General features: G+C 35.0%; 1 protein-coding gene across 2 annotated transcripts in view; it reads left to right on the plus strand.

Moving 5' to 3' along the window:
• EIF5B (eukaryotic translation initiation factor 5B) overlaps nt 1-24,160 on the plus strand; it is an 80,610-nt gene that overhangs the window by 43,107 nt on the left and 13,343 nt on the right. Inside the window, exons 7-14 of one of the 2 annotated variants that reach the window (XM_047745070.1) lie at nt 938-1,036; nt 1,477-1,566; nt 4,132-4,206; nt 8,891-9,174; nt 15,803-15,910; nt 16,095-16,205; nt 18,846-18,913; nt 19,463-19,604. In XM_047745070.1, coding sequence (XP_047601026.1) covers nt 938-1,036; nt 1,477-1,566; nt 4,132-4,206; nt 8,891-9,174; nt 15,803-15,910; nt 16,095-16,205; nt 18,846-18,913; nt 19,463-19,604 — 977 coding nt within the window. Of the gene's footprint in view, nt 1-937; nt 1,037-1,476; nt 1,567-4,131; nt 4,207-8,887; nt 9,175-15,802; nt 15,911-16,094; nt 16,206-18,845; nt 18,914-19,462; nt 19,605-24,160 lie in introns of both variants that reach the window. The other variant, XM_047745069.1, reaches the window with a different exon arrangement.

The following is a 24,160-nucleotide window of genomic DNA, read 5'->3' on the forward strand; positions in this document are numbered from 1 at the left end:
TCTGGCAAGTATACAGAACAGTTGGAACTCATCTACCTTATTGGTTGAAATGCAAAACTGTAAAGTCAATTTGGAAAACAGTTGGGAGTTTCTATATAAAATTAAATATGTATTTATCTAATGTCCCATCATTCCTGCTCCAAAATACTTACCCCAGAGAAATGTTCACACAGAAACCTGCATATATATGTTCATAGGAGCTTTATCTATAATTGTCAAAAACTGGAAAAAACTCAAATCTCCTTCAGTTGTCTACAGAATAATGAAACTATAGTATATCCGTACAGTGGAATGCAGTAGAAAGAATTGAAGTATTAGTACATACAACAGTTAGTACATATAACAATGAGGATGACTCTAAAATCTTTTATGATGACAACAGCCCAGACTATAAGGTTTCATTTCTGTGACATTTTGGAAAAAACAAATCTTTTGGGATAGAAAACAGATCAGTGGTTGGCAGGGGCAAAGGATATAAGTAGGGTTTGATTACATAGAACAGCATAGGATGATAGAATTGTTCTGCATCTTCACTGTGTTTAATAACTCTGCACATTTTTCAAAAGTCCCAGAACTGGACACTAAGAAAGTAGTACTTTAGTTTATGTAAATTTTCAAACTCCTTATATAGAAAAGAGATTTTTCCATGAATGTATGTATCTCTGAGGTGAATAATATGTTATCTTTTTTTATTATTATTATTTGTCAGAGACAGAGCGCGTGTGAGCACAGGCATGAAAAGTGGCAGGCAGAGGGAGAAGCAGAGTCCCCTGACATGGGACTCGATTCCAGGACCCTGGGATCATGCCCTAAGCCAGGGGCAGACTCTTAACTGACTGAGCCACCCAGACTTCCCTGAAATGTTATCTTTTTAAGTAGCATTTCTTAGATGATACACAAATAGCATAAATCTGAAGTTTTCATTTTTATCCCTTAGGTGTTGAAGTGCCATCAAAAGACTCTTTGCCAAAGAAGAGGCCAATTTATGAAGATAAAAAGAAGAAAAAAACATTACAGCAGCTAGAAAATAAAGAAGGTTTGTATACAAAGTGACCTGTGATTTAAAAATAATTTTGTTTGCCTTTTTCCTATAATCTTCAAAACAGTGTCTTTTAAAAAGAAACCACAAATACTGAAACTTATTTCCTGTACTTTCTTATTATTGTTAACCATTCTCAACTGATTTCAATGACAGGTTAATGGAAAAGTGCTTTTGTTTGAAAAATCTAAATCTTACCCAAAACAGCTATTCCTAACTATCATTCTTATTTTTGTTTCCTTCTCAACCTTTTGTGATTTCACATTATTCCTTGAGCAGACTGTTTCCTGTAAAATATATGGCTGATATTTAAACATTTTCTAAACTTGCTAAAGAATTTTGGTTTGTACTTCTGGTTTTTATTCGGTTCTTTACAGTATCCCAACAGAATTATGCACTGAAAAAGTATTGTTAACTTAGTTTCTGCCCCTTTTCAGTATCTGAACCAATAGAATTAAGCGCTGCTGTGGAAGTTGTAGAACAAGGAGTTCCAGAAAAGGAAGAGACACCACCTCCTGTTGAACAAGGCCAGTAGCACTAATTGCTTCCTTTATTAAATAGCACTGATGTGTCAGAAGTTGTCTTCATCATCATTAATTTGGGGGAAGCAAATATCTGGCAGGATGGTATTCTTCATACTTTTCTCTAAACCATTTCTTTCCATTTCCATTTTGAAAAAGTTTAGGGGTGCCTGGGAGGCTCATTTGTTTGAATATCTGACTCTTGGTCATGGCTCAGGTCTTGATCTCATGGTTATGAGTTCGAGCCCCCGTGAGTTTGAACTTCAAGCTGGGCTCCGCTTTAAAAAAAAAAATTTGTAGGAGTGAGACTTGAATCAGTTTTCAGTAGTACCAGTAAAATGTAGAGAGAATGGAAGGTTTTTTAATTTTATTTTTTTATGTTTTCATTTGTGGGTCAGAAATCTTAGGCAGTGCCAAGAAGACCTGAAGTTCTTTATTTAATTCTTTGGAAGCATTTTAATGACAACTTTTTAAGAGTACTGTAAAAATTGGCATCTTTAAACCTCCTTAGAGGTCAGCTTCTATTTACTAAATCAGTAAGAGGATTCATTTTATTAATTATGTGTATATGTGTTTTGAGGTTGAAGAAAGTTTTTGGCTTTTTTTTTTTTATTTTTTAAAGATAAACATTGTTTTAATTCATTAGACTAGATATTGATAGGCGAGCCAGAGGCTAACTATACATGTATGGTTAACAAAATCGAGAAGAATCTCTACTGTTTAAAGTTTGAAGTGGGAATAAATAGTTAAGAGAGTATCAAGATTGACCCACAGTGGTGAAAAATATCATTGATAGTTTCTGTCCTCCTTTCTCCCCCTGTCTTCTTAGTATAAAAGGATCATTTACCTGACACAACTCAGCTTAGCATGATGACACTGGAGAAATTGAGGTTGATAGGCTTAATGGCAGTCCATTATTTTAGGTGACATATGTAGCAGTAGAAAGAATTGCTAATTTAGAAGGATATTTTGGGTACATGTACCTGACTCATTTCCTCTTTTTCAAGATGTTCCAAACATCTTGGCAAATAGTAATTATTACAGGAAAGCAAAATACTGCTTGTCCCACTTGGATTTGAGAGTAGTTTTGCTTTTATTGGATTTCAGTAAAAAAAAGTTGTTGAGAATATTTTTAATATTAATAATAAGTCTTAATATTCAGAATTATACCTTTCTGATGTTTTTGGATTGTCAGCAAATATTCTTTTATTTTTTTATTTTTTAAAGATTTTATTTATTTATTTGGTAGAGATCCCAAGTAGTCAGAGAGGCAGGCAGAGACAGAGGAGGAAGCAGGCTCCCCGCCGAGCAGAGAGCCCAACGCGGGGCTCGATCCTAGGACCCTGAGATCATGACCTGAGCCGAAGGCAGAGGCTTTGACCTACTGAGCCACCCAGGCGCCCCTCTTTTCTTATTTTCAACTGGAATAGAGGTGTAGCCTTGTACCTATGATTATGATTTTTAGTAGTAGTTGTATGTATCTGTAGAAGTTAAAGCAATAAAATTAGTAGTAAATTCTTAGGTATGACATACAAGTTTGAAAGATCAAAATAAAGCTACAGTAAGTAATCCTCTCTTATTTGTGGGGGATATGTTTTGAGAACCCTAGTGAATGCCTGAAACTGCAGGTAGTACTGAACTCTGTTTCCTCCTATACAGCTGAGAGAGAGTTTAACTTAAAAATTAGGCACAGCATGGGGCACCTGGGTGGCTCAGTGGGTTAAGCCGCTGCCTTCGGCTCAGGTCATGATCTCAGGGTCCTGGGATCGAGCCCCGCATCGGGCTCTCTGCTCAGCAGGGAGCCTGCTTCCTCCTCTCTCTCTGCCTGCCTCTCTGCCTGCTTATGATCTCTCTGTCAAATAAATAAATAAAATCTTAAAAAAAAAAAAATTAGGCACAGCAAAAGATGAACAGCAGTAAGTAATAATGAATATTTAGAACAATATACTGTAATAAGTTATGTGTGTGTAGTGTCTCTCTCTTTTAAAATATCTTCCTGTACTATACTCATTCTTCTTCTTGCGATGGTGAGAGATAAGTGCCCATGTGACTAGATGAAGTGAGATGAATGATGTAGGCACTGTGATGTAATGTTAGAATACCATTGGCCTTCTGACCATACATTAGAAGGCGGAATGGAGGATCATTTGCTTCCAGACCACAGTTCACTGTGGGTGACAAAATGCAGAAGGCAACACTATAGATAAGGTTGGGGGGAATGGGGGAACTATTGTGAAATTTCATTTTTCTACAAGAACTGAATGCAGTCATCATCTACCCTTTTCAAAATCCAATAACATTTCACTGAGTTTCTAATATTTTAATTATGTTAAATATGAAGTCTGGTTTAAGTTTAATTTGGTATATTCAAAATTCTAGGAAACTGTGAAGCATTTGGTAATACTAAATTATAACATGTAGCCCTGTTGAGAAAGTAGTTCCAAAGATGATGAAATTGTATGCTGCATAATTAAAATATTTTTTAGTGTCAGCAAAATTTTCCATTTTTTCTAAAAGCGAGCCCTATTTCTGGGTGATTTCTATGTCTTTAACAAAAACCTTTATTTATAGAAGAGGAAGAAGAAACTGAAGATGCTGGATTGGATGATTGGGAAGCTATGGCCAGTGATGAAGAGAGAGAAAAAGGTGAGTAACTCATAAGTACAGGTTGACAAATCTAATGGTTATTAGAGGTGTATATATTTAAAGAAATAGTCTTCTGATTATGAAATCCATATGAACATTTCTGGGAATAAAAGCCAGTCTCAGATCTTTCCATTGCCTTGGTTTCTAATATCCTCATGTGGATCCTCATTTTATGAATAAATGGTTTTTCAAGGGCACCTAGGATTTAAAATAACATTTTTTCAGAGTGATATTATAAATGGGGTTAGGTTATTAAAGCTAGCCTACAAAAAAAACACTTTAACTTGAAATATAATACAGAGGTAATACAAGCAAATAGAACCTAATAAATATGAATAAATAATTTTCCTTTGTCATTACTTTCTGTCCTGTGTTACAAAAATCTGCTCTCTTTGGTTTTAATTTCCTGGGGGGGGGGTGAGATGGATATTTGGTTTTTCAGGGTTTTTTTCCTAATACATTTTCCTTTTTAACTTTTCATTTTAATTATAGTTAACACACAGTGTTATATTAGTTTCAGGTGTATGATATAGTAATTCAACAATTCCATATATTACCTGGTGCTCATCAGGACATGTACACTCCTTAATTCCCATCACCTCTTTAACGCTTGCCACCCTCCCCAGGCCCTACCCCAAACCTCTCCTCTCCTCTGGTAACCATCAATTTGTTCTCTGTAGTTAGAGTCTGTTTCTTAGTTTGTCTCTTTTTCTTTTCTTGCCCTTTGCTCATTTGTTTTGTTTCTTAAATTCTATATGAGTGAAATAATATATTTGTCTTTCTCTGACTGACATGTTTCCCTTAGCATTATATTCTCTAGCTCTGTCCATGTCATTGCAAGTGACAAGATTTCATTCTTTTTCAGGGCTGAATAATACTCCATTGTATATATACACTGCATCTTCTTTGTCCGTTCCTATGTCAGTGGGCACTTGAGCTGCTTCTTTATCTTGGTTATTATAAATAATGCTTCCATAGACATAGGGGTGCATGTAATCCTTTGAATTAGTGTTTTTGTAGTTTTTGGGTAAATACCTGGTAGTGCGATTACTGGATCCTAAGGTAGTTCTATTTTTAATTTTTTGAGGAGCCTCCATACTGTTTTCCACTGTGGCTGTACCAGTTTGCATTACCAACAGCAGCACAAGAGGGTTCCTTTTTTTCCACATCCTTTCCAACACTGAACACATGTTTTTAAAACCAAGTTTTTTGTTAAGCATTGCTTCCACCAAATTCACAAGTTTTGATGTTTTTTTAATTTCCATTTTAACATATTTTACCTGATTGCTAGAAGTGTAGTTCTTAATTTATAAAAGTGGGATTTTCTAATTATTTTCTTGTTACTTCATTGAGATCAGAGAACATACATGGTTCTCTCTTTTGAAATATGTTGAGACTTAATTTACAACCCGGCACATGGTTGATTATTGTGTTTAAAATGTGATTGGAAGAAATTTATATTCCGCAGTAGTTGTGTGCCTTGTTCTCTGTAGAGTTAACCCTTGAACAACATGGGTTTAAACTACAGGAGTCTACTTACATGTGGATTTTTTTTCGATATAGTGCTGTAAGTATATTTTCCTTAAGATTTTCTTCATAACATTTGTATTTATCTGGTTTAGTTTATTCTAAGATATGGTATGTAATACACATAAAAACATGGGTCAGTCAACTCTTCATGTTATTACCAAGGTTTATGGTCAGTATAGTAGGCTGTTGGTAAAGTTTTCGAGGAGTCAAAAGTTATATGTGGATTTCTGACTGCATGGGGGCATTGACATCCCTAATCCCTCTGTTGTTCAAGGGTAAGCTATTTGATCACATTTGCTCATTATTTTGTTCAAGTCTTTTTTATTCTGAGATTTTTTTCTGGATTGCCTTTCTCTCTTACTGAGAATGGTGGGTTAAAATCTGCCATGATTATAGATCATCTGTTTCTCCCTGTGTTCTAATTTTTTTTCATATATTTTAGTGTGGTATTATTAGGTGAATACACTCTCATATTTTTTGATGAACTGACTCATTGATTATTCTGTTTTTTATTTATATTTTTTTAAATTTATTTCTAACTTGCTTTTTGCCTTAAAGCATACTTTATCCGATATTGATATAGCAACATAGCTTTGATTTACATCATCTTTTTCTAATTTTAACTCTCTTTCCTTGATTAGCACATAATTGGGATTTTTATTAATTAAAAAAATTTTTTTAAGATTTTATTTATTTATTTGACACAGAGAGAGAAAGCACAGGCAAAGGGAGAGGGAGAAGCAGGCGCTCCATAAAGCAGGGAGCCAGATATGAGACTCAGTCCTAGAATCTTGGGATCGTGACCTGAGCCAAAGGCAGATGCTTAACTGTCCTAGCCACCCAGGCGCCCCCTACTTGAGATTTTTAAATCCAGTTTGTTCAATCTTTATATTTTACCTAGACGACTTAGCTCAATACATATAACCCTTTATGTAATTAATGAAGAGTATTTGTTATCTTATTTAGTCCTTACTGGTTCTGTTTCTTTTTTGTACTTTTTTACTATGGGATTGTTGTTTTGTTTAAAATTTTATTTGATGGGGGAGAGAGCAAGAGAAAGCACAAGCAGGAGGAACAGCAGAGGAAGAGGGAGAAGCAGGGTTCCCACTGAGCAAGGGAGTCCAATGCAGGGCTCGATCCCAGGACCCTGGGATCGTGACCTGAGCTGTAACTGACTGAGCCACTCAGGCACCCCTTATTTATTTATTTTTTTTAATTCCATATTTTCCTCCTTCCATGAGCTTGGAAGTTACATACTTTTTCACTTATTTTTTTTTAATTACTCTAGAGACTTTAAAAATAGGTCTTTGAACTATCACTGCCTAATGTTACACTCGTTCCAGACTGCAATGACCATAGAATACATGAACAAATTTATCCAGTTCTCAGTTCATTATTCCCATTTATATTAATTCCCGTTCTAATATCCCATCATAGCTTAAGTTTACTCATACTGTCAGCTCTTTGTTGTAATTCATTTCATTCTGCATCTCTGATCTTCCATTTGAGATCATTTCTTCTTGCCTGAATACCTTTTAGAATTTCCTTTAGTATGAATCTGTTAGTGAGGCATTCCATTTTTGCTTTTCTAAAAATACCTTTATCTCTTTATTCTTGAAGGGTATATTTACTGAGTGAATAATTCTTTGTTGAAATTCTTTTTAACATTTTGAAGATATTATTCCCTTGTGATAGCTTTCATTGTTTCTGTTGAGAAGTCAGGTATCAATCTAAAGTTTTCATGTGTCTTTGGTTTTCAGCAGTAATGATGTGGCCAGGTTTGAGCTTCTTGTTGTTGTTCATTCAGCCTATAGAGCTTTATCAATGTATGATTTTATATTTTTATCAATTTACAGTGTTATGAGCTGTTATTTCACCTCAGGGATTCTAGTTGCGTCTATGATATGCCTTCTTATTATATCAGTGTAGCATGTCTTTTCACGTTTTCCACCTAATTGAGTCTCTGTGGCCCATTCTAGATTGTTTTTCTGATCTGTCTTCTGGTTCACCAATTTTCTCTTCAGCTGTTTCTACTTGCCTGTTAAGCCCATCCCATCTTTTGGATTCTTAGTTTTGTCTCCAGTATTTTCTAGTTTTAGATTCTCCGTTTAACTGTTTTTTTTTTGTAAGTTTTTACTTTATAAACTTTTTTAAATCTTTTGCTCCCTAGATGTTAGAAACATAGTCATTTTTCAACTTTTTAAATAGATTTATTTATTTATTTTAGAGAGTGTAAGGGGGGAGGTGCAGAGAGAGAATCTCAAGCAGACTCCACCAGAGCACAGAGCCCAACTTGGAGCTCGATCTCATGACCCTGAGATCATAACCTGAGCCAAAACCAACTGTTGGATGCTCAACTGACTGAGCCAGCCAGGCATCCCTTAGCTTGGGGGCTTGCTGGCTTCCATCATGTGCATTGTTTTTTTATATGGCTTGTTATTTTCATATATTGTGCTGGATATTATACTTGTAAAACTTTTGGAATAATTTGACATCAGGGATGGTGTTTTCTTTCTCCAGAGAGAATTTATGTGTATATCCACCAGGAATCTGAACGAACCAACAATATGGAATCATTTTATTCTAGATTTAGAATTGATAGAATTTGGAGGTGATTGACCAATAATGGGGAGGTCCTGTTTATTTCCTATTCATTCTAATTGCTAGTGTTCAGTTCTTTGGGACTTCATTCCACAATAACAGTATTACACAATGTCTATCCACCTTAACCCCTTGACTCGTTTTAATAGACCCAGTGCCTAGACTCCTAAACACTGCTTAGCCTTTTAGATGCCTTCTTCAGAAACAGCAAATGACCATTGCTTCTCAGTCTTTGGGCTAAGATCAAGTGCAGAACTGGCAAATGACCCCAACAGAAAGAAATTCTATGTGTTGTGTTCCCCTCCCTTAGTTCTTGTTCTGCCTTACAGTGTGGTTCAGTCACATATTAAGTTTTTACTGTTAAATGACAATCTTCATTGTAGCAAATATGTGACCAACACTTTGCATTTATGAAAATAATTAGCATTCATGATGTTTTTATAATGTTACTGCCATACTTAGTGCACCCTTAGTAGTATTTTCCCTTTAAGGTCTTACAATGTTGATGAAAATCTCCATTTTTAACTTCCAAATTTCTTTTTCCTGAAAGAAGAAAACACGATACATATAGAAGTTAAAGAAAACCCTGAGGAGGAGGAGGAAGAGGAGGACGAAGAGAGTGAAGAAGATGAGAGTGAAGAGGAAGAGGAAGAGGAGGGAGAAAGTGAGGGCAGTGAAGGTGATGAAGAGGATGAAAAGGTGTCAGATGAAAAGGATGCTGGGAAAATGTTAGATAAAAAACCAAGTAAAGAAATGAGTTCAGAATCTGAATTTGACTCTGATGATGATCGTACTAAAGAAGAAAGAGCTTATGACAAAGCCAAACGGAGGATTGAGGTATTTATTTTTCCCTTTCTCTTTACTCCTTCGCCCCCCACTTCTCATCTGGAATCATTAAAACTGTTCTCTGAACTAAAGACAATGTGGGTACTGGCATAAGAACAAATAATGCCGATGATGAAACAACTAAAAGTCCAAAAAATCCTTATATTTCTGATATACTGATAAGTCATAGATGCTAAAGCAATTCAATGGGAAAAGGAAAGCTTTTTCAACCAATGATCCTAGTTAAATTAATAAAAAATGAGTTTAGTCTCTGTCCCCAAATCATATATAAAAGTTATCTTAAAACAGATCAGAGATGGAGCTAAAGATATAAGAAACCGAAGGTATAAATTTAGGAAAAAAACGGGACGAAATATTCATGACCTTGGGTTGGACATTGGGTCTTTAACACTGACTTAACCTAAGGACCTTACTCCCTTAACCTAAGTCAGAATGGTATACTGCTTCATTGTTTCTATTTGTTTTCTCCAAATTTTGATGTGCTCTTTAAATGATGGTTTAAGGGTGTGCAGAGATATTCTGAAAATATACCCTGTAGTCATAAACACTAGTTAAACTAGTGTTTGCCTTGTGTATTTTAAGTTAGTCACTATGAGGCATCTGATGACTTTAGGTATTGAAATTTGATGGGTTAATGAGGCATCTTTTGATTTAGCAAAGTGTACATACCTAGTGAGCTTACTACATTTTTCCTATTTAATGTAGTAGACTTGAAAGTTTTCTTTAATTATGTCAGCTTAGTATAAATAATATACTAAAAACTGGTTTGCTTAAGGATGTTAAAGTATTTTAAAGCTAAAAACAATTTTAGCTTTCCTTTTTTAAAAATTATCATTTGTACTTCTGATTTTTCAGTTTTTTCTTTTTCTTTTCTTTTTTTTTTTTTATAACCTATGTATTAGTGGTTGCGTCACCCTTCTGTAAAGTCTATTAAAGGGATACATTTTCTGAATTTCTAAAGGACTAAGAAAGTCTGTTGTTGTAAGTTGGGATTTCTCACCCCTGCCAGTGTTGACATCTTTAGGCTGTATAATTTTGTTGTGGGGACAGTCGTCTTCATTTAGGATGGTAAGCAGTATCCCTGCCCTCCACCCACTAAATACCAGTGGCATTCTCCTCCCTTCTTCCCCATTGTAACTGCTGCTTCCCACAGCACCTACTCTGGCCAACTCCCTTGCTCTGTACCAGTGTGTGAGAGACCGTTTGTAATGTGTTTGATGATTTAAAGACAATGGGTATAAAACAGAAAGAAGTTTCCCCATTATTTCACTTCCCAGGCTTGTGCATAGTTCTGTACATGAGCTTCAAGTTTTGTTTTGTTTTGTTTTTTTAAGATTTTATTATTTATTTATTTGACAGACAGAGATCACAAGTAGGCAGAGAGAGAGGGGGAAGCAGTCTCCCTGCCGAGCAGAGAGCCCAATGCGGGGCTCAATCCCAGGACCTGGAGACCACCACCTGAGCCAAAGGCAGCGGCCCAACCCACCGAGCCACCCAAGCGCGCCCCAGCTTCAAGTTTTTAAAAATGTTTAATTAAAACAGATAATATATTTTGTGTATATATATATATATATATATATATATATGTGGGTTTTTTTTTTTAAGGATTTATTTATTTTGTCATAGAGAGGTGGAGGGTACAAGCAGGGGAAGCAGCAGGCAGAGGGAGAAGCAAGCTCCCTGTTGAGTAAGGAGCCCAGTGTGGGACTCGATCCCAGGACCATGGCATCATGACCTGAGCTAAAGACAGATGCTCAGCTGACTGAGCCACCCATGCTTCCCAGTATATTCCTTTTTTTTCACATAACAGTATGCTTTGGACCTCTACATCCAGCAAATTTTTAAGCAGCTTTTTGGGATATGATTTATATACTAAAGAATTGATCCAGTCAGTTCAGTGACATTTTATAAATTTGTAGAGTTGTGCATCCATTATCACAACTCAACTTTATTTTCATCACCCCAGAAAGATTTCTTGTAACAATTTGCAGTTGTTCCCTATTTCTAGGCCCACATATATAGCAGTCCCCCCCACCCTCCTAGTCCCACCATCCACAGTTCTGCTTTCCATGGTTTCAGTTACCTGTGGTCAACTGCAGTCTGGAAGCAGGTGATCCTTCTTTTGTATTGTCAGAAGGTCAGTAGTAGCCTAACACTACACTATTCACCTAACTTCATCTCATTACGTAGGCATTTTATAATCTCACATCATCACAAAGAAGGGTGAGTACAGTAAAATAAGATACTTTGAGATCACATTCACAACTTTTTTGCATTATAGTCTTAACTGTTTAATTTTATTACTGGGTATTGTTAATCTTTCAGTGCGCCTGATTTATCAGTTTAATTTTTTTTTTTTAGGAGGGTGGGGCAGAGGGAGATTGAGAGTCTTAAGCAGGTTCCATGCTTGGGGTGCCTGGGTGGCTGAATTGTTAAGCATCTGCCTTTTGCTCAGGTCATGATCCCGGAGTCCTAGGATCGAGCCCTGCATCCGGCTCCCTGCCCGGTGGGAAGCCTGTTTCTCCCTCTCCCACTTCCCCTGCTTGTGTTCCTCTCTCGCTGTGTCTGTCAAATAAATAAATAAAATCTTTAAAAAGAAAAAAAACAAAAAACAGGTTCCATGCCCAGCACAGAGCCCAATGCAGGGCTTCTCAAAATCCTGAGATCGTGACCTGAGCTGAAATCAAGAGTCGGACACTTAATTGACTGAACCACCCAGGCACCCCTAAATTTAACTGTATCTTAGCTACGTGTAGGAGAAAGCATAAATATTGGTTTCAGGCATCCACTAAGGAGATTGGAATTTATCACCCCTGCATAAGGAGGGGACTGCTCTAAATTTCAAACATATAATATTTGTTCTTTTATGTTTAGCTTATTTCACTTACTGTTTATTTGTGTGGTGACTTTATCAGAATTTCGTTCCTTTTTATTGCCAGATAGTGTTGTATAAGTATACTGTATTTTGTTATCTATTCACTAGAGGACGTTTAAGTTGTTTCCAGTTTGGGGCTATTACAGATGGTACTACTATATACATTTGCATATAAGCCTTTGTATGGAAATGTGTTTTCATTTTTTTTTTTTTTAATATATTCCTAAGAGTGAGATTGCTGGATCATATGGTAAATTTGTGTTTAACTTTTTCAGAAACTGCTAAACTATTTTCCAGAGTGACTGTACAATTATAGATTCCCACCAGTTGAGGGTTCTGGTAGTTTCTCCGCATCCTAATATTTGTGTTGTGTTTTCAGTTACAGTCATTCTCAGAAATATGAGTATTTAGTTTTGAACTTTCAGTTCTGTTTCATCATCTGTATTTTCTGCTCTTATGCCAGTACCACACTGTCTTGATTATTATAGCTTTAATAGTAGGTTTTGAGGTAGGGAAATAGATAGAAGTCCTACAATGTTGTTTTTCCTTTTCAAGTTTGTTTTGGCTATTCCAGGTCACTTGCTTTTCCATATAAATATTATGGTCATCTTGAAAGTTTCTGCAAAAAGCTTGCTCAGATCTAGATGGAGATTGTGTTGAATCTATAGATCAATTTTAAGGAGGATTCTCTATTTTAATAGTATTGATTCTTGCAGTCTCTGGAAATAGGCTGATTCTCCATTCATTTGGATCTTTTACAGTTTCTTCTAGTAGTGTCTTATAGTTTTCACAGTTTAAGATACGTAATTTTTTTGTTAAATTTATTTTTAGGTATTTTATTGTTTTTTATACTGTTGAAAATGGGTTCACAATTTTTAAAATTTTTTTCGTTTCTAGTATAAAGAAATACAGTTGAGTTTTATAGATCTCATGACCTATAACTTTATTGAAATATTTTTATTCTAATAATTTTTTATGGATTCCTTAGAATTTCCTATAATCAGTGTGTCATGTTCTCTATCAAAGACAGTTATAGGGGCGCCTGGGTGGCTCAGTGGGTTAAGCCACTGCCTTCAGCTCAGGTCATGATCTCAGGGTCCTGGGATCGAGTTCCGCATCGGGCTCTGCTCAGCAAGAAGCCTGCTTCCCTCTCTCTCTCTGCCTGCCTCTCTGTCTACTTGTGATCTCTCTCTGTCAAATAAATAAATAAAATCTTTAAAAAAAAAAAAAAGACAGTTATAATTCTTTATTTCCTTTTTTTTTTCTTTTTCTTTTTTTTTTGCCCTGTTAGAACAGTACATTACAGAGTAGAAGTGGTAAGAGCAGACATGCTTGTCTTGTTTTCAGTCTTTGAGGGGGATAGCATTCAGATTTTCACCATTAACTATGGTGTTAATAGTAGTGCCCTTTTTTAGTCTAAGGATCTTCCCTTCTTTTCCTGATTTGTTCAGAGTTCCTATCATAAATGGAAATGTGTCTTTTCTATGTGTAGAGATTCTTTTTTCTTTTTTATACTAATATATGATGTGTTATATTGGTATTCAGATGTTAAGCCCAACCTTGCATTCCTAGAATAAATCCCACTTGATCCTGGTATAATCTTCTTTATATGTTACTAGATTTGCTTTGTAATATTTTGTTGAGGTTTTTGTGATCTATACCCATGAGGTATATTGATCAGTAACTTTTCTTCTCTTAGGATTTGTCTGGCTTTGGTGTCCGTTTAAAATTAGCTTCCTGGAATTAGTCACAAAGTGTTCCTTCTTCCTTTTTTCTGCAAGAGTTTATGAAAGATTGTTTTTGACTGTTTTCCTGTTTTAAGTGTTTGGCAAAATTTACTAACAAAGCTTTTGTCTTTCGAAGACTTACAAATTTCTAGTTCAATTTCTTGTTATATTGTCATCTCTTTGCCATATTTTCTTTTTCATCTTGATCATTTTCTGTAATTTTTGTCTTTCTAACTATTGTGTTTCATCTAAGTTGTGAACATAGAGTTGTTTATGATATCCTTTTATAATCCTTTTTCTCTGTATGGTTAATAGTGGTGTCTTTTCTTTTGGCTCTGATATTGGCGATCTGTGTCTTCTTGTCTGGGTGCCTTAAACAATAGAGATTTATTTTCTGATAGCTCTTGAGGCTAAAAGTTCAAGATAAAAGCGTCAGCAGGGTTGTTTCCTGGTGAGAACTCTCTTCTTGGTTTGCAGATGACTGCCTTCTCACTGAGTCTTCATGTAGCCTTTACTCTGTGCATGCCCAGAGAAAGATTTTTCTTATTCCTCATATTGTAAGGGCATCTGTCCTGTTGGATTAGGGCTCTACCCATTTAACTTTAATTACCTCCTTTTTAAAGGCTCTATCTCCAAATAACAGTCCCATTGGGAGTTAGGGATTCAGTATATGAATTTAGGAGAGATAAGTCCATAAGAAATTTCATGGTTCCAAAACCTTGCTATATATAATTTTCTAAAATCCATACCAGACGTCCTGGGTAATGATCTCCATTGTGGATAGGGGTCTCTAAGCGAGTCTATGCAACCAGATAGTTTTCAGCCCTGGGATTGAGGAAATATTCATTCAAAATCCCCAGCTACAGATGATTAAGTGGTTACTAATTTTTGCCAATACAGATAATACTGCAATGAACAAACACTGTTGTATACATATATTTCTCTATGCTTGTGTCATTGTTTCAAGACAAATACTTACAGGTAGAATTTCTGAGTTAAAGTCTACTGCATTGCCCTCCAGAAAATTTTAATGATACAACAAGTATGGGAGAAAAAGACAATTTTCAACCATATCAAATCCTAACTAAGGTCATGACGTTTGCATTTGAGTCACAGAGTATAAAGCTCTTGTGTACTACTCCTTGTTAGTAAACACTCCCATCTGAATTGTAACACTCCAAAATGTTTTTTCATTCTATTTTCTATAGAAAGATCCAGTGTCCAGTGGTAGAAATGAAAGTAAAGAATGGTTTTTAGATGGAAGATATTTTGTAAATTACTTCAGAATTTTGATGGAAGTCTTATCTCATTTGAATGCCAGCTTTACTATACTTGAAATGTTAGCATTTCAAAGAGCTGCTGGCATGTGTACTTTTGTTTGGTTCTTAGAAAGCTGAAGTTTCTAGGTAAATGCTGTAAGAGAAGTGCATTGTGATGCAAGGAGATGCTTCTCATGCCTAATGAGTGGTATCTTAAGAAGGTTGGAAATGTCATTAGACATCTTAGGCTGGGGATTAAGTAAACCATCTCTCAGTTGAAAGGTTTTATAGTATTTGTACACCAGATAAAGTTTAAAAATAAATTGTTAAAATATTTTGTAGTTTTGAAGTTTTAATGAAATTGTTTGATTGCAAGAGTATATCTCCTTTTATACAAACACCCCTCATAAGCTAGAGGATGTACTGTATATGCCCTGAATGGAATACAAGATCATTTTCTTATATTCTATTAAATAAGCAGTGTACAAAAGTGTTCAGAAAGTTGAAACCAAAACTTCATGCTATTTTTACTCCTATTTAACAGCGTTGTCCTGAAATTCATTTTAACAGGTTTCTCTTTGTCCAGAGGTACTATAATTGGAATTAGATTGTAAAGGTTATGTGGTAAAATGCAATTACATGTAGTTAAATCAACAAAGAACTTGGATGAAGGTTGTGGCATTCTCTTGCAACATAATTTAGAGAACAATAATGATAAGGTTTGAAATAATTTTGTCATTTTTTTTTTTAATTTCTAGAAACGGCGCCTTGAACATAGTAAAAATGTAAATACAGAAAAGCTGAGAGCTCCTGTTATTTGTGTACTTGGACATGTGGACACAGGGAAGACAAAAATTCTAGATAAAGTAAGAAAATACCATTAGTATTGATATAACTATTTAAGTAAGTGAATAATACCTTATAAAAAGCTAATAGAAACCATAGCACAGATAGGCAGTTCTGTTACATTAAATAGGTTGCTACTTTCTTACTGCTTTTGCTTCTTTTTATATTTCAAAATACAAATCTGAATCTGCTGTCTCATCCCAGCTTCGTCACACACATGTACAAGATGGTGAAGCAGGTGGCATTACGCAACAAATTGGGGCCACCAATGTTCCTCTGGAAGCTATTAATGAACAGACTAAGATGATTAAAAATGTAAGTACAGTGTATTTGGTGTGTTTTAATCTCTAACAAAAATTAAGGTATAAATTATTTCAGATACAGAAAAAAATAGTATAAAGATTCATATGCTCACTATTCATAATTAACACTTGTGCCACTTTGTTCTATTTTACTTAAGATCTTTTTTTTTTTTTTTTAAAGAAAACACTAGATGTTATGGAGCCCTCATTTTTCATTTCCTTTCCTCTTGCTCCCCAAGGCAGTTGCTATTTAGAAATTAGAGCATATTGTTCCCCTGCATGTTTTAACACTTTTCCTATAGATTTCCATGTTGAAAAACTGTTTACTCCCTGACCCTCTTCTTCTATCACATTGATTGTATTTTCATTATCTCCCTAATATTTTCTACTTTGGACATACTCAATTTATTCAAAATAAATAAAATCACATAAGGTTAAGGTAAAGCTTAATGAATCATTATAAAGCAAACACTCTTGTGTCACATATGTTAGGAGATAGAACCTTGGCCCTTACCTCAGAAGACCTCTGTTAGATCCCTCTTGAATCAAAACAGTCTTCTACTCAGGCAGAACTTTTAAAGTAATCTCTACCTTTTAGTGTGTTAGAGGTTGCAAAATGTTGTTATTCCAAACCCTTTATCCATGTTTATAAAGAGCGGTTTTGTTTTGTTTCCTATAAACTCATAGATTAAAATATTCAATGTGTTTTAATTGATTTATTCTTGTGGTGAGAGAGTCTCGTTTTCATCCAGTGATTGACTCCTGAATCTTTTTGATTTAGTTTTAGTAGTCTTTAGTTACATCCTTGTGTCTGATATAGCAGGATGTTTTAGGCGCATCTTATATGTACTGTGCTCTAATCTTGGAACTGAGCCTTGTAAAAATTCCCTAGTTCCATTATCACAGAACAGGTAAAAAAGGTAAATTTGGAACTAAGGTGTAACAAAACTGATAACTGACAGACACAGCATAAATTATATGCTAGCATTTCCCTTTATTCTTTATTTGGTCTTAGTTCTGTATATAGGAAAGGTCTATGAGTTTGTCTCCAGTTTGCAGGGAGGGTGGGGTTTGGTTGAGATTGTGTTTTATGAAGCTTGTTTTCTGGTACATTCCTAAGGAAGGAATAAGGGGAATAATATTCTTCAAGTTTTTGAATCTTGCATACCTACTTTGTGGCCTTCACCCTGGAAAGTTAGTTGGCTTCCTCAGTTCACATTTTCTTTCCTTAAAATATCTTAGAGGTTACTCTCATTTATTCTCACATAAAATACTGCCTTTCAAGTCTGATCATAAGCTGGTTTTCATCTTTTTATAAGTAATGTGGCCTTCTTGCATCTTGGGGTTGACTGTTCTGGGTCAGTTTTCTAGTTATATGGAAATTTTCCAGTTTCATTTCCATATGTAATTTAAAATCTTTATTTTAGCACAGTTTTCTTGAATTACAGTTTTTCAAATTCATAGTTTAAAATTTATCTTGCTTATAATTTATCTGGTATATCTGTGTGTTAGTCATTGGGGATTTTTATAACAGCTCATTCCACCAGTTGCCAGAACTTGAAATCTGGTGTTATGTTAGAACACAGTTAATAAAGAGCATGATTTTTATTAGGTCTATATTAAAGTTCTCAGGATAGCTTTTTTTTTTTTTAATATTTTATTTATTTATTTGACACAGAGAGAGAGAGATCACAAGTAGGCAGAGAGGCAGGCAGAGAGAGAGGGGGAAGCAGGCTCCCTGCGGAGCAGAGAGCCCGATGCGGGGCTCGATCCCAGGACCCCGAGACCATGACCTGAGCTGAAGGCAGTGGCTTAATCCACTGAGCCACCCAGGCGCCCCACTCAGGATAGCTTTTATATGACAATTATAATTGTTTGTATTCCAGACATTGAAGTGGAAATAATTATGGTGCTCAGTTAATGTTGATTTAAGATCACCAGAATACAAATATGAGATGTTTTACATTTGAATCACTTTGACCTAGATCAGGAGATAAGATTTTGAAAAATCACTTGAAGATTGACAAAAAGTAGATAAGCAAGTAAACAAAATTGTGTGTGAGAGTTACTGGTCAGTGCCACGATTTAGGGTAAAAGAGAATGTCCATATTAGGCATGTTTTAATTTTTTTTCCATTTCATTAAAGAACTTTTGTTCAGAAAGTCAGGTTTTTATGATATTTAAATAAGGCAGTCTTCCCTTAATATTTTAGGTTGGTGTAGTAAATTTTCTTTAAAACATACTTTGGGATATTTTTTAAAGTTTAGAATTGCTGTAAAGTTGGACTAGATACATTTTTTAAGTAGTCAGAACCTCTTCTTGCATGTTATCTTTTTATAGATACACTCTCAGACGACTAATGTCATTTGTTACTTCTTGATAATCTGCTCAAAATTAGAATACACTATGGTTTTATGATCTGAACAAAGAGAATATTTTCTCGTTTCGTTTTTTTCTTCTACAAACTCCTTTTGATTAATGAAAATATTGACTATTGTGCTTTGCTGGTTGACTCACTGACTGTTGTAAAACCATTTTTTTAGAAAAGGAAGTGGTGATGTTTTTAAGTTTTCATGGCTGAATAATTGTTTTTATAAAGGAACTTTATTGTTTTGGCTTCCTTAAGCTCTCTACTTTTCCCCACCTTTTCTAGTTTGATAGAGAGAATGTACGAATTCCAGGAATGCTCATTATTGATACTCCTGGGCATGAGTCTTTCAGGTAAGAGCAACTTGCATTATTTGGCATCAAACAAACTGCTAGACCATTAAATCTAAAGGTTCAGTAAGTGAGAAGGTCTGATTAATCAACATTGGGGTAGTATTTTAAGAACTGTAGTCCCTGTAATTACCAATCATTATCTGTGCCTTACTGAGTAAGTAGTAATTTATTTGGATACTTGTTTTTTATAGAGATATTTTCTACTTTTAAAAACCAAATCCTAATACATACTTGGTCTGTCTCCTGTGAAACCCATTGTACATGGAACTTATCTGTAGCCTCTTGGCTGTATTCTGTAGTGCAAAAAAATTGGCCAGTACAATTTGCAGAAATATTGGAGTAACTTCTGGAATTAACTAATTCTAGCTGATATCAGTTCACTGTGTCAGATAAGCATTTGGCAAATTAAGGGCTAATGGCACTTAAATTTTTAATGCATGTGCTTCGTTTTGTTTTTTTCATTTAGGTTTTACAAAGAAGCATTTTTTTCTTTAAAGGAGTAATTTCGAGTTTTCTATTTATGCATTTTTTTTTCCCTCTTTTCAACAGTAATCTGAGAAACAGAGGAAGTTCTCTCTGTGATATTGCCATTTTAGTCGTTGATATTATGCATGGTTTGGAGCCCCAGACAATTGAATCTATTAACCTTCTAAAATCCAAAAAATGTCCCTTTATTGTTGCACTCAATAAGGTAAGCTCCCCTGAATAATCAATGTGGAAACATGCTTCTTAATTTTTTGTGATTAAACAGATTTATCCTAGTATAACTGTTATATAACAGTATGTGCTCATGCTAAGTTAAATGTATTTTGACAAATTTATACACACAAATAACAGCCACCATCTCCATATTCCCAGAAAGCTCACTCATGTTCTTTTGTGTAATCCTACCCCCTTTTCCAACCCCAAACACTGTTCTATCATGTAGACTAGTTTTGTCTGTTTTATAATTTCATATTAATGGAATTATACAGTGCGTAATCTTTTGACTCTGGCATTTTCCATTACTCTTGTTATTTTACATTTATCCATGTTGTTGCATATACCATTGGTTGTTCCTTTTCATTGATGAGTGATATTTCATTTTCTGATTAGTATCACACTTCATCCATTTACACACTGAACAAAGCAGCTGTCAACATTCCCACACATCTTTGAGTTGAAATTTATTTTGATTTACTTTGAATAAATATATAGAAAGAAAACTGTTGGGTCACATTGTGTGTATATGTTCCACTTAAAGAGAAAATGACATTTTCCCAAAGAGTTTGTATAGTTTTATATTTTTATAAGATTTCAATTCTGCACAGTCTTGCCAGTGTTTGTTATACCTACAGACTTTGCAATAAGTGTATAATGTAATAAGTGTGTAATGCTCAATTATTGTGGTTTAATTTGCATTTCTGTGATGACTAATGGCATCAAAAATTTTTTCATGTTTATTTGCCATCTCTCTCTTTGTGAAGTAACTATTTTAAAATCTTTTCTCATTTTTTATTGGGTTATTGTCTTAAGTATTGAATTTTAAGAATTCTTTATTGTTGATTGAAGTTTTTTGTCAGTTTTGTGTATCGCGGGTTTGTTCTTGTAGTCAAGCACTTGCTTTTTCATTTTCTTAATGATATGTTTTGAAGAGCAGAAATTTCTAATTTTGGTGAAGTCCAGTGTATACGTTAATTGTTTCTAACATTTTGTGTTTCTTATGTTCTCTATTGGTAGTCTTTAATCACCCCACATTTATGAAAATTATTTTCAGTGTTCCTAGATGGTTAGTATTTAGATCTGTGGTATTTTTAGTTAACTTTCGTGCATAGTATAAGTTAAGGATCAGGGTTCACTTTTTTTCCACATGAAAATCTGGTTCAAAACCTGTTGCTAAAAAGATTATAATTTATTGATTTTTTTTATTTTTATTTTTTTTAAGATTTTATTTTATAATTTGACAGAGATCACAAGTAGGCAGAGAGGCAGGCAGAGTGAGAGGAAGGGAAGCAGGCTCCCCGCTGAGCAGAGAGCCCAATGCGGGGCTCAGTCCCAGGACCCTGGGACCATGACCTGAGCCAAAGGCAGAGGCTTTAACCCCTGAGCCACCCAGGCGCCCCTGATTTCTTTTTTATAATACTGTACAGTTGACCCAATGTTAGATTAGATTCAGGTGTACATCATAGTGATTGAACTGTATACATTATATTGTGCTAATGTATCTGTCATCAGTCACTATACAGTGCTATTACAGTATGCTGTACCTTGTATTCTTATGATTTATACATTCTATAACTGGAATCCTGCACATTCTACTCCACCCATTTCATCCGTGCCCCCCAAACCCCGCCCCGCCACTGCCCTGCCTCTTATAACCACCACTTTGTTCTGTTTATGGGTCTGTTTCTACTTGTTTGCTTTATTGTGGTTTTTTCTTTTTAGATTCCACAGACTAGTGAAATCATATAGTATTTGTCTCTGTCAGGCTTATTTTACTTTGCATAATATTCTCTGGGTCTGTCCATGTTGTAAATGACAAGATTTCATTTGGTTTTTTGTTTTTGTTTTAATTTTTATTTATTTATTTATTTGACAGAGATCACAAGTAGGCAGAGACAGGCAGAGATAGAGGAGGAAGCAGGCTCCCTGCTGAGCAGAGAGCCCAATGCGGGGCTCGATCCCAGGACCCTGAGACCATGACTCGAGCCAAAGGCAGAAGCTTAACCCACTGAGCCACCCTGGCGCCCTAATCTCATTCATTTTTATGACTAATACTCCAGAGAGAGAGAGAGAGAGTGTGTGTGTGTGTGTGTGTGTGTGTGTGTGTGTGTACACACCACATCTTTATCCATTTAACTGTCAGTGATCACTTAGGTTGCTTTCATATCTTGACTATTTTAAATAATGAAGCAGGAAACATAGGTGTGCATCTGTCTCTTTAAGTTAGTGTTTTTGTTCCCTTTAGGTAAATACCCAGTAGTGGGATTACTGGATCATAATGGTATTCTATTTTTAGTTTTTTGAGGAATCTCCATACTGTTTTCCACATTGATTGGTTGCACCAATTTACATTTACGTAAGGGTTCCCTTTTCTACACATCCTCAGCAACACTTGTTATTTATTGTCTTTTTGATACTGACTACTCTGACTGTCATAAGGTGATATTTCATTGTGTTTTGTTTCCCTGATGATTAGTGAAATTGAGTACCTTTTCATGTGTCTGTTGGCCATCTGTATGTCTTCTTTGGAAAAATGTCTATTTAGGTTTTATTTGGATTATTTGTCTTTTGGCATGTTGTATCTTGTATGTTCTTTATATATGTTTGATATTAACTCTTTATTGGATATAGCCTTTGCAAATATCTTCTCTCATTCAGTAGGTTGCATTTTTGTTTTGTTGATGGTTTCCCTCACTTTACAAAAGGTTTTTATTTTGGTGTAGTCCTAATAGTTTATTTGTTTCCCTTGCCTTAGGGGACCTACAGAGAAAATTATTGCCACAGCCAATGTCAGAAATTACTGCCTGTGTTCTCTTCTAGGAGTTTTATGGTCTCAGGGCTTACATTTAAGTCTTTAATGAATTTTGAGTTTATTTTGTGTATGGTTTTAGAAAGTGGTTTGGTTTTATTCTTTTACATATAGCTGTCAATGTTTCCCAGCACCATTTATTGAAGAGACTGTGTTTTCTCCATTGTATATTTCTTTCACATTTGTAATAGATTGACTGTATAAGCGTTGGTTTATTTCTGGCCTCTCTGTTCTGTTCTATTGAATTGTGTCTGTTTTCATTACTATAGTTTTGTATTACAGCTTGAAATCTCTAATTGTGGTAATTCCAGCTTTGTTCTTTTTCTCAAGAATGCTTTAGCTATTTGGGGTCTTTTCTGGTCCTGTACAAATATTAGGATGATTTGTTGTAGTTTTGTGAAAATTGCTATTGGTATTTTGATAGGGATTGTACTAAATCTGTAAATTGCTTTGGGTAGAATGGACTTCTTCACAGTATTCTTTCAATCCATGAGTGTGTTACCTCTTTCCATTTGTTTGTGTCTTCTTCCATTTATCATTGTTTTAGAGTTTTCAGAATACAGGTTTTTCACCTTTTGGATTAAACTTGTTTCTAGGTATTTTATTCTATTTGGTAGAACTGGAAAATGGGATGGTTTTCTTAACTTGCCTTTCTCTTAACTTACTAGTGTATAGAAATGCAAAAGATTTTTGTATATTTATTTTGTATCCTCCAACTTACTGAATACATGCCTTTTAATAATTTTGGGGTAAAGTCTTTAGGGATTTCTATATATATATATTATCCTGTCGTGCACTAACAGTGATGGTTTTACCTCTTATCAATTTGGATGACTTTTATGTCTTGTCTGATTGCTACTGCTGGGACTTCCCATGTTATATTGAACAAAAGTGGCAAGAGTGGACATTCTTGCCCTGTTCAGCCTTAGAGGAAAAACTCTGTTTTTCACCATTGAATAATGATGTTAGCTGTGGGTTTGTCATATATGACCTTTATTACATGAGGTATGTATGTTCCTTCTAAACCCACTTTGTTGAGTTTTTATCATGAATGGATATTGGTTTCTGTCAGATGCATGTTCTGAATCTATTGAGATGGTCTTATGACTTTTGTCCTTCATTTTGTTAAGGTGTTGTATCAGCTTGATTGATTCTGGATATTGAACCATCTTTGCATCCCCAGAATAAATCCCACTTGATCATGGTGAATGATCGTTTTCAGTGTATTGGTGAAATTGGTTTGCTAATAAGTTTTGTTGAGGATTTTTGCATCTGTGTTAATCAGAGACATTGGCCTGCAGTTTACTTTTTTTGTAGTGTCTTTGTCTTGTTTTGGAATTGGGTAATACTGGCATCATAGAATGTATTCAAAAATCTTCCTTCCTCTTCTGTTTTTTGGAATACTTTGAGAAGGATAGGTATGAACTATTCTTTAAGTATTAGGTAGAATTCACCTGTGAAGCCATTTGGCTTCAAAAGTCCTAGACATTTGTTTGTTGGGACTGTTTTGATTATTGGTTCAATTTTGTTACTAGTAATCAACTGGTCTTTCTGGATTTTCTGTTTCCTCCTGATTCTCTCTTAGAAGATTATATGTTTCTAATGATTTATTAATTTCTTCTAAGTTGTCAAAGTTTTGGCATATAATTTTTTAAAATTTTTTATTTATTTGAGAGAGCGAGAGCAAGCAAGAGATAGAGTGCACAAACAGGTGGGACAGAGGGAGAAGCAGACAC

The sequence above is a fragment of the Lutra lutra genome, chromosome 9 (genome assembly GCF_902655055.1).
Source record: "Lutra lutra chromosome 9, mLutLut1.2, whole genome shotgun sequence".
NCBI lineage: Eukaryota > Metazoa > Chordata > Mammalia > Carnivora > Mustelidae > Lutra > Lutra lutra.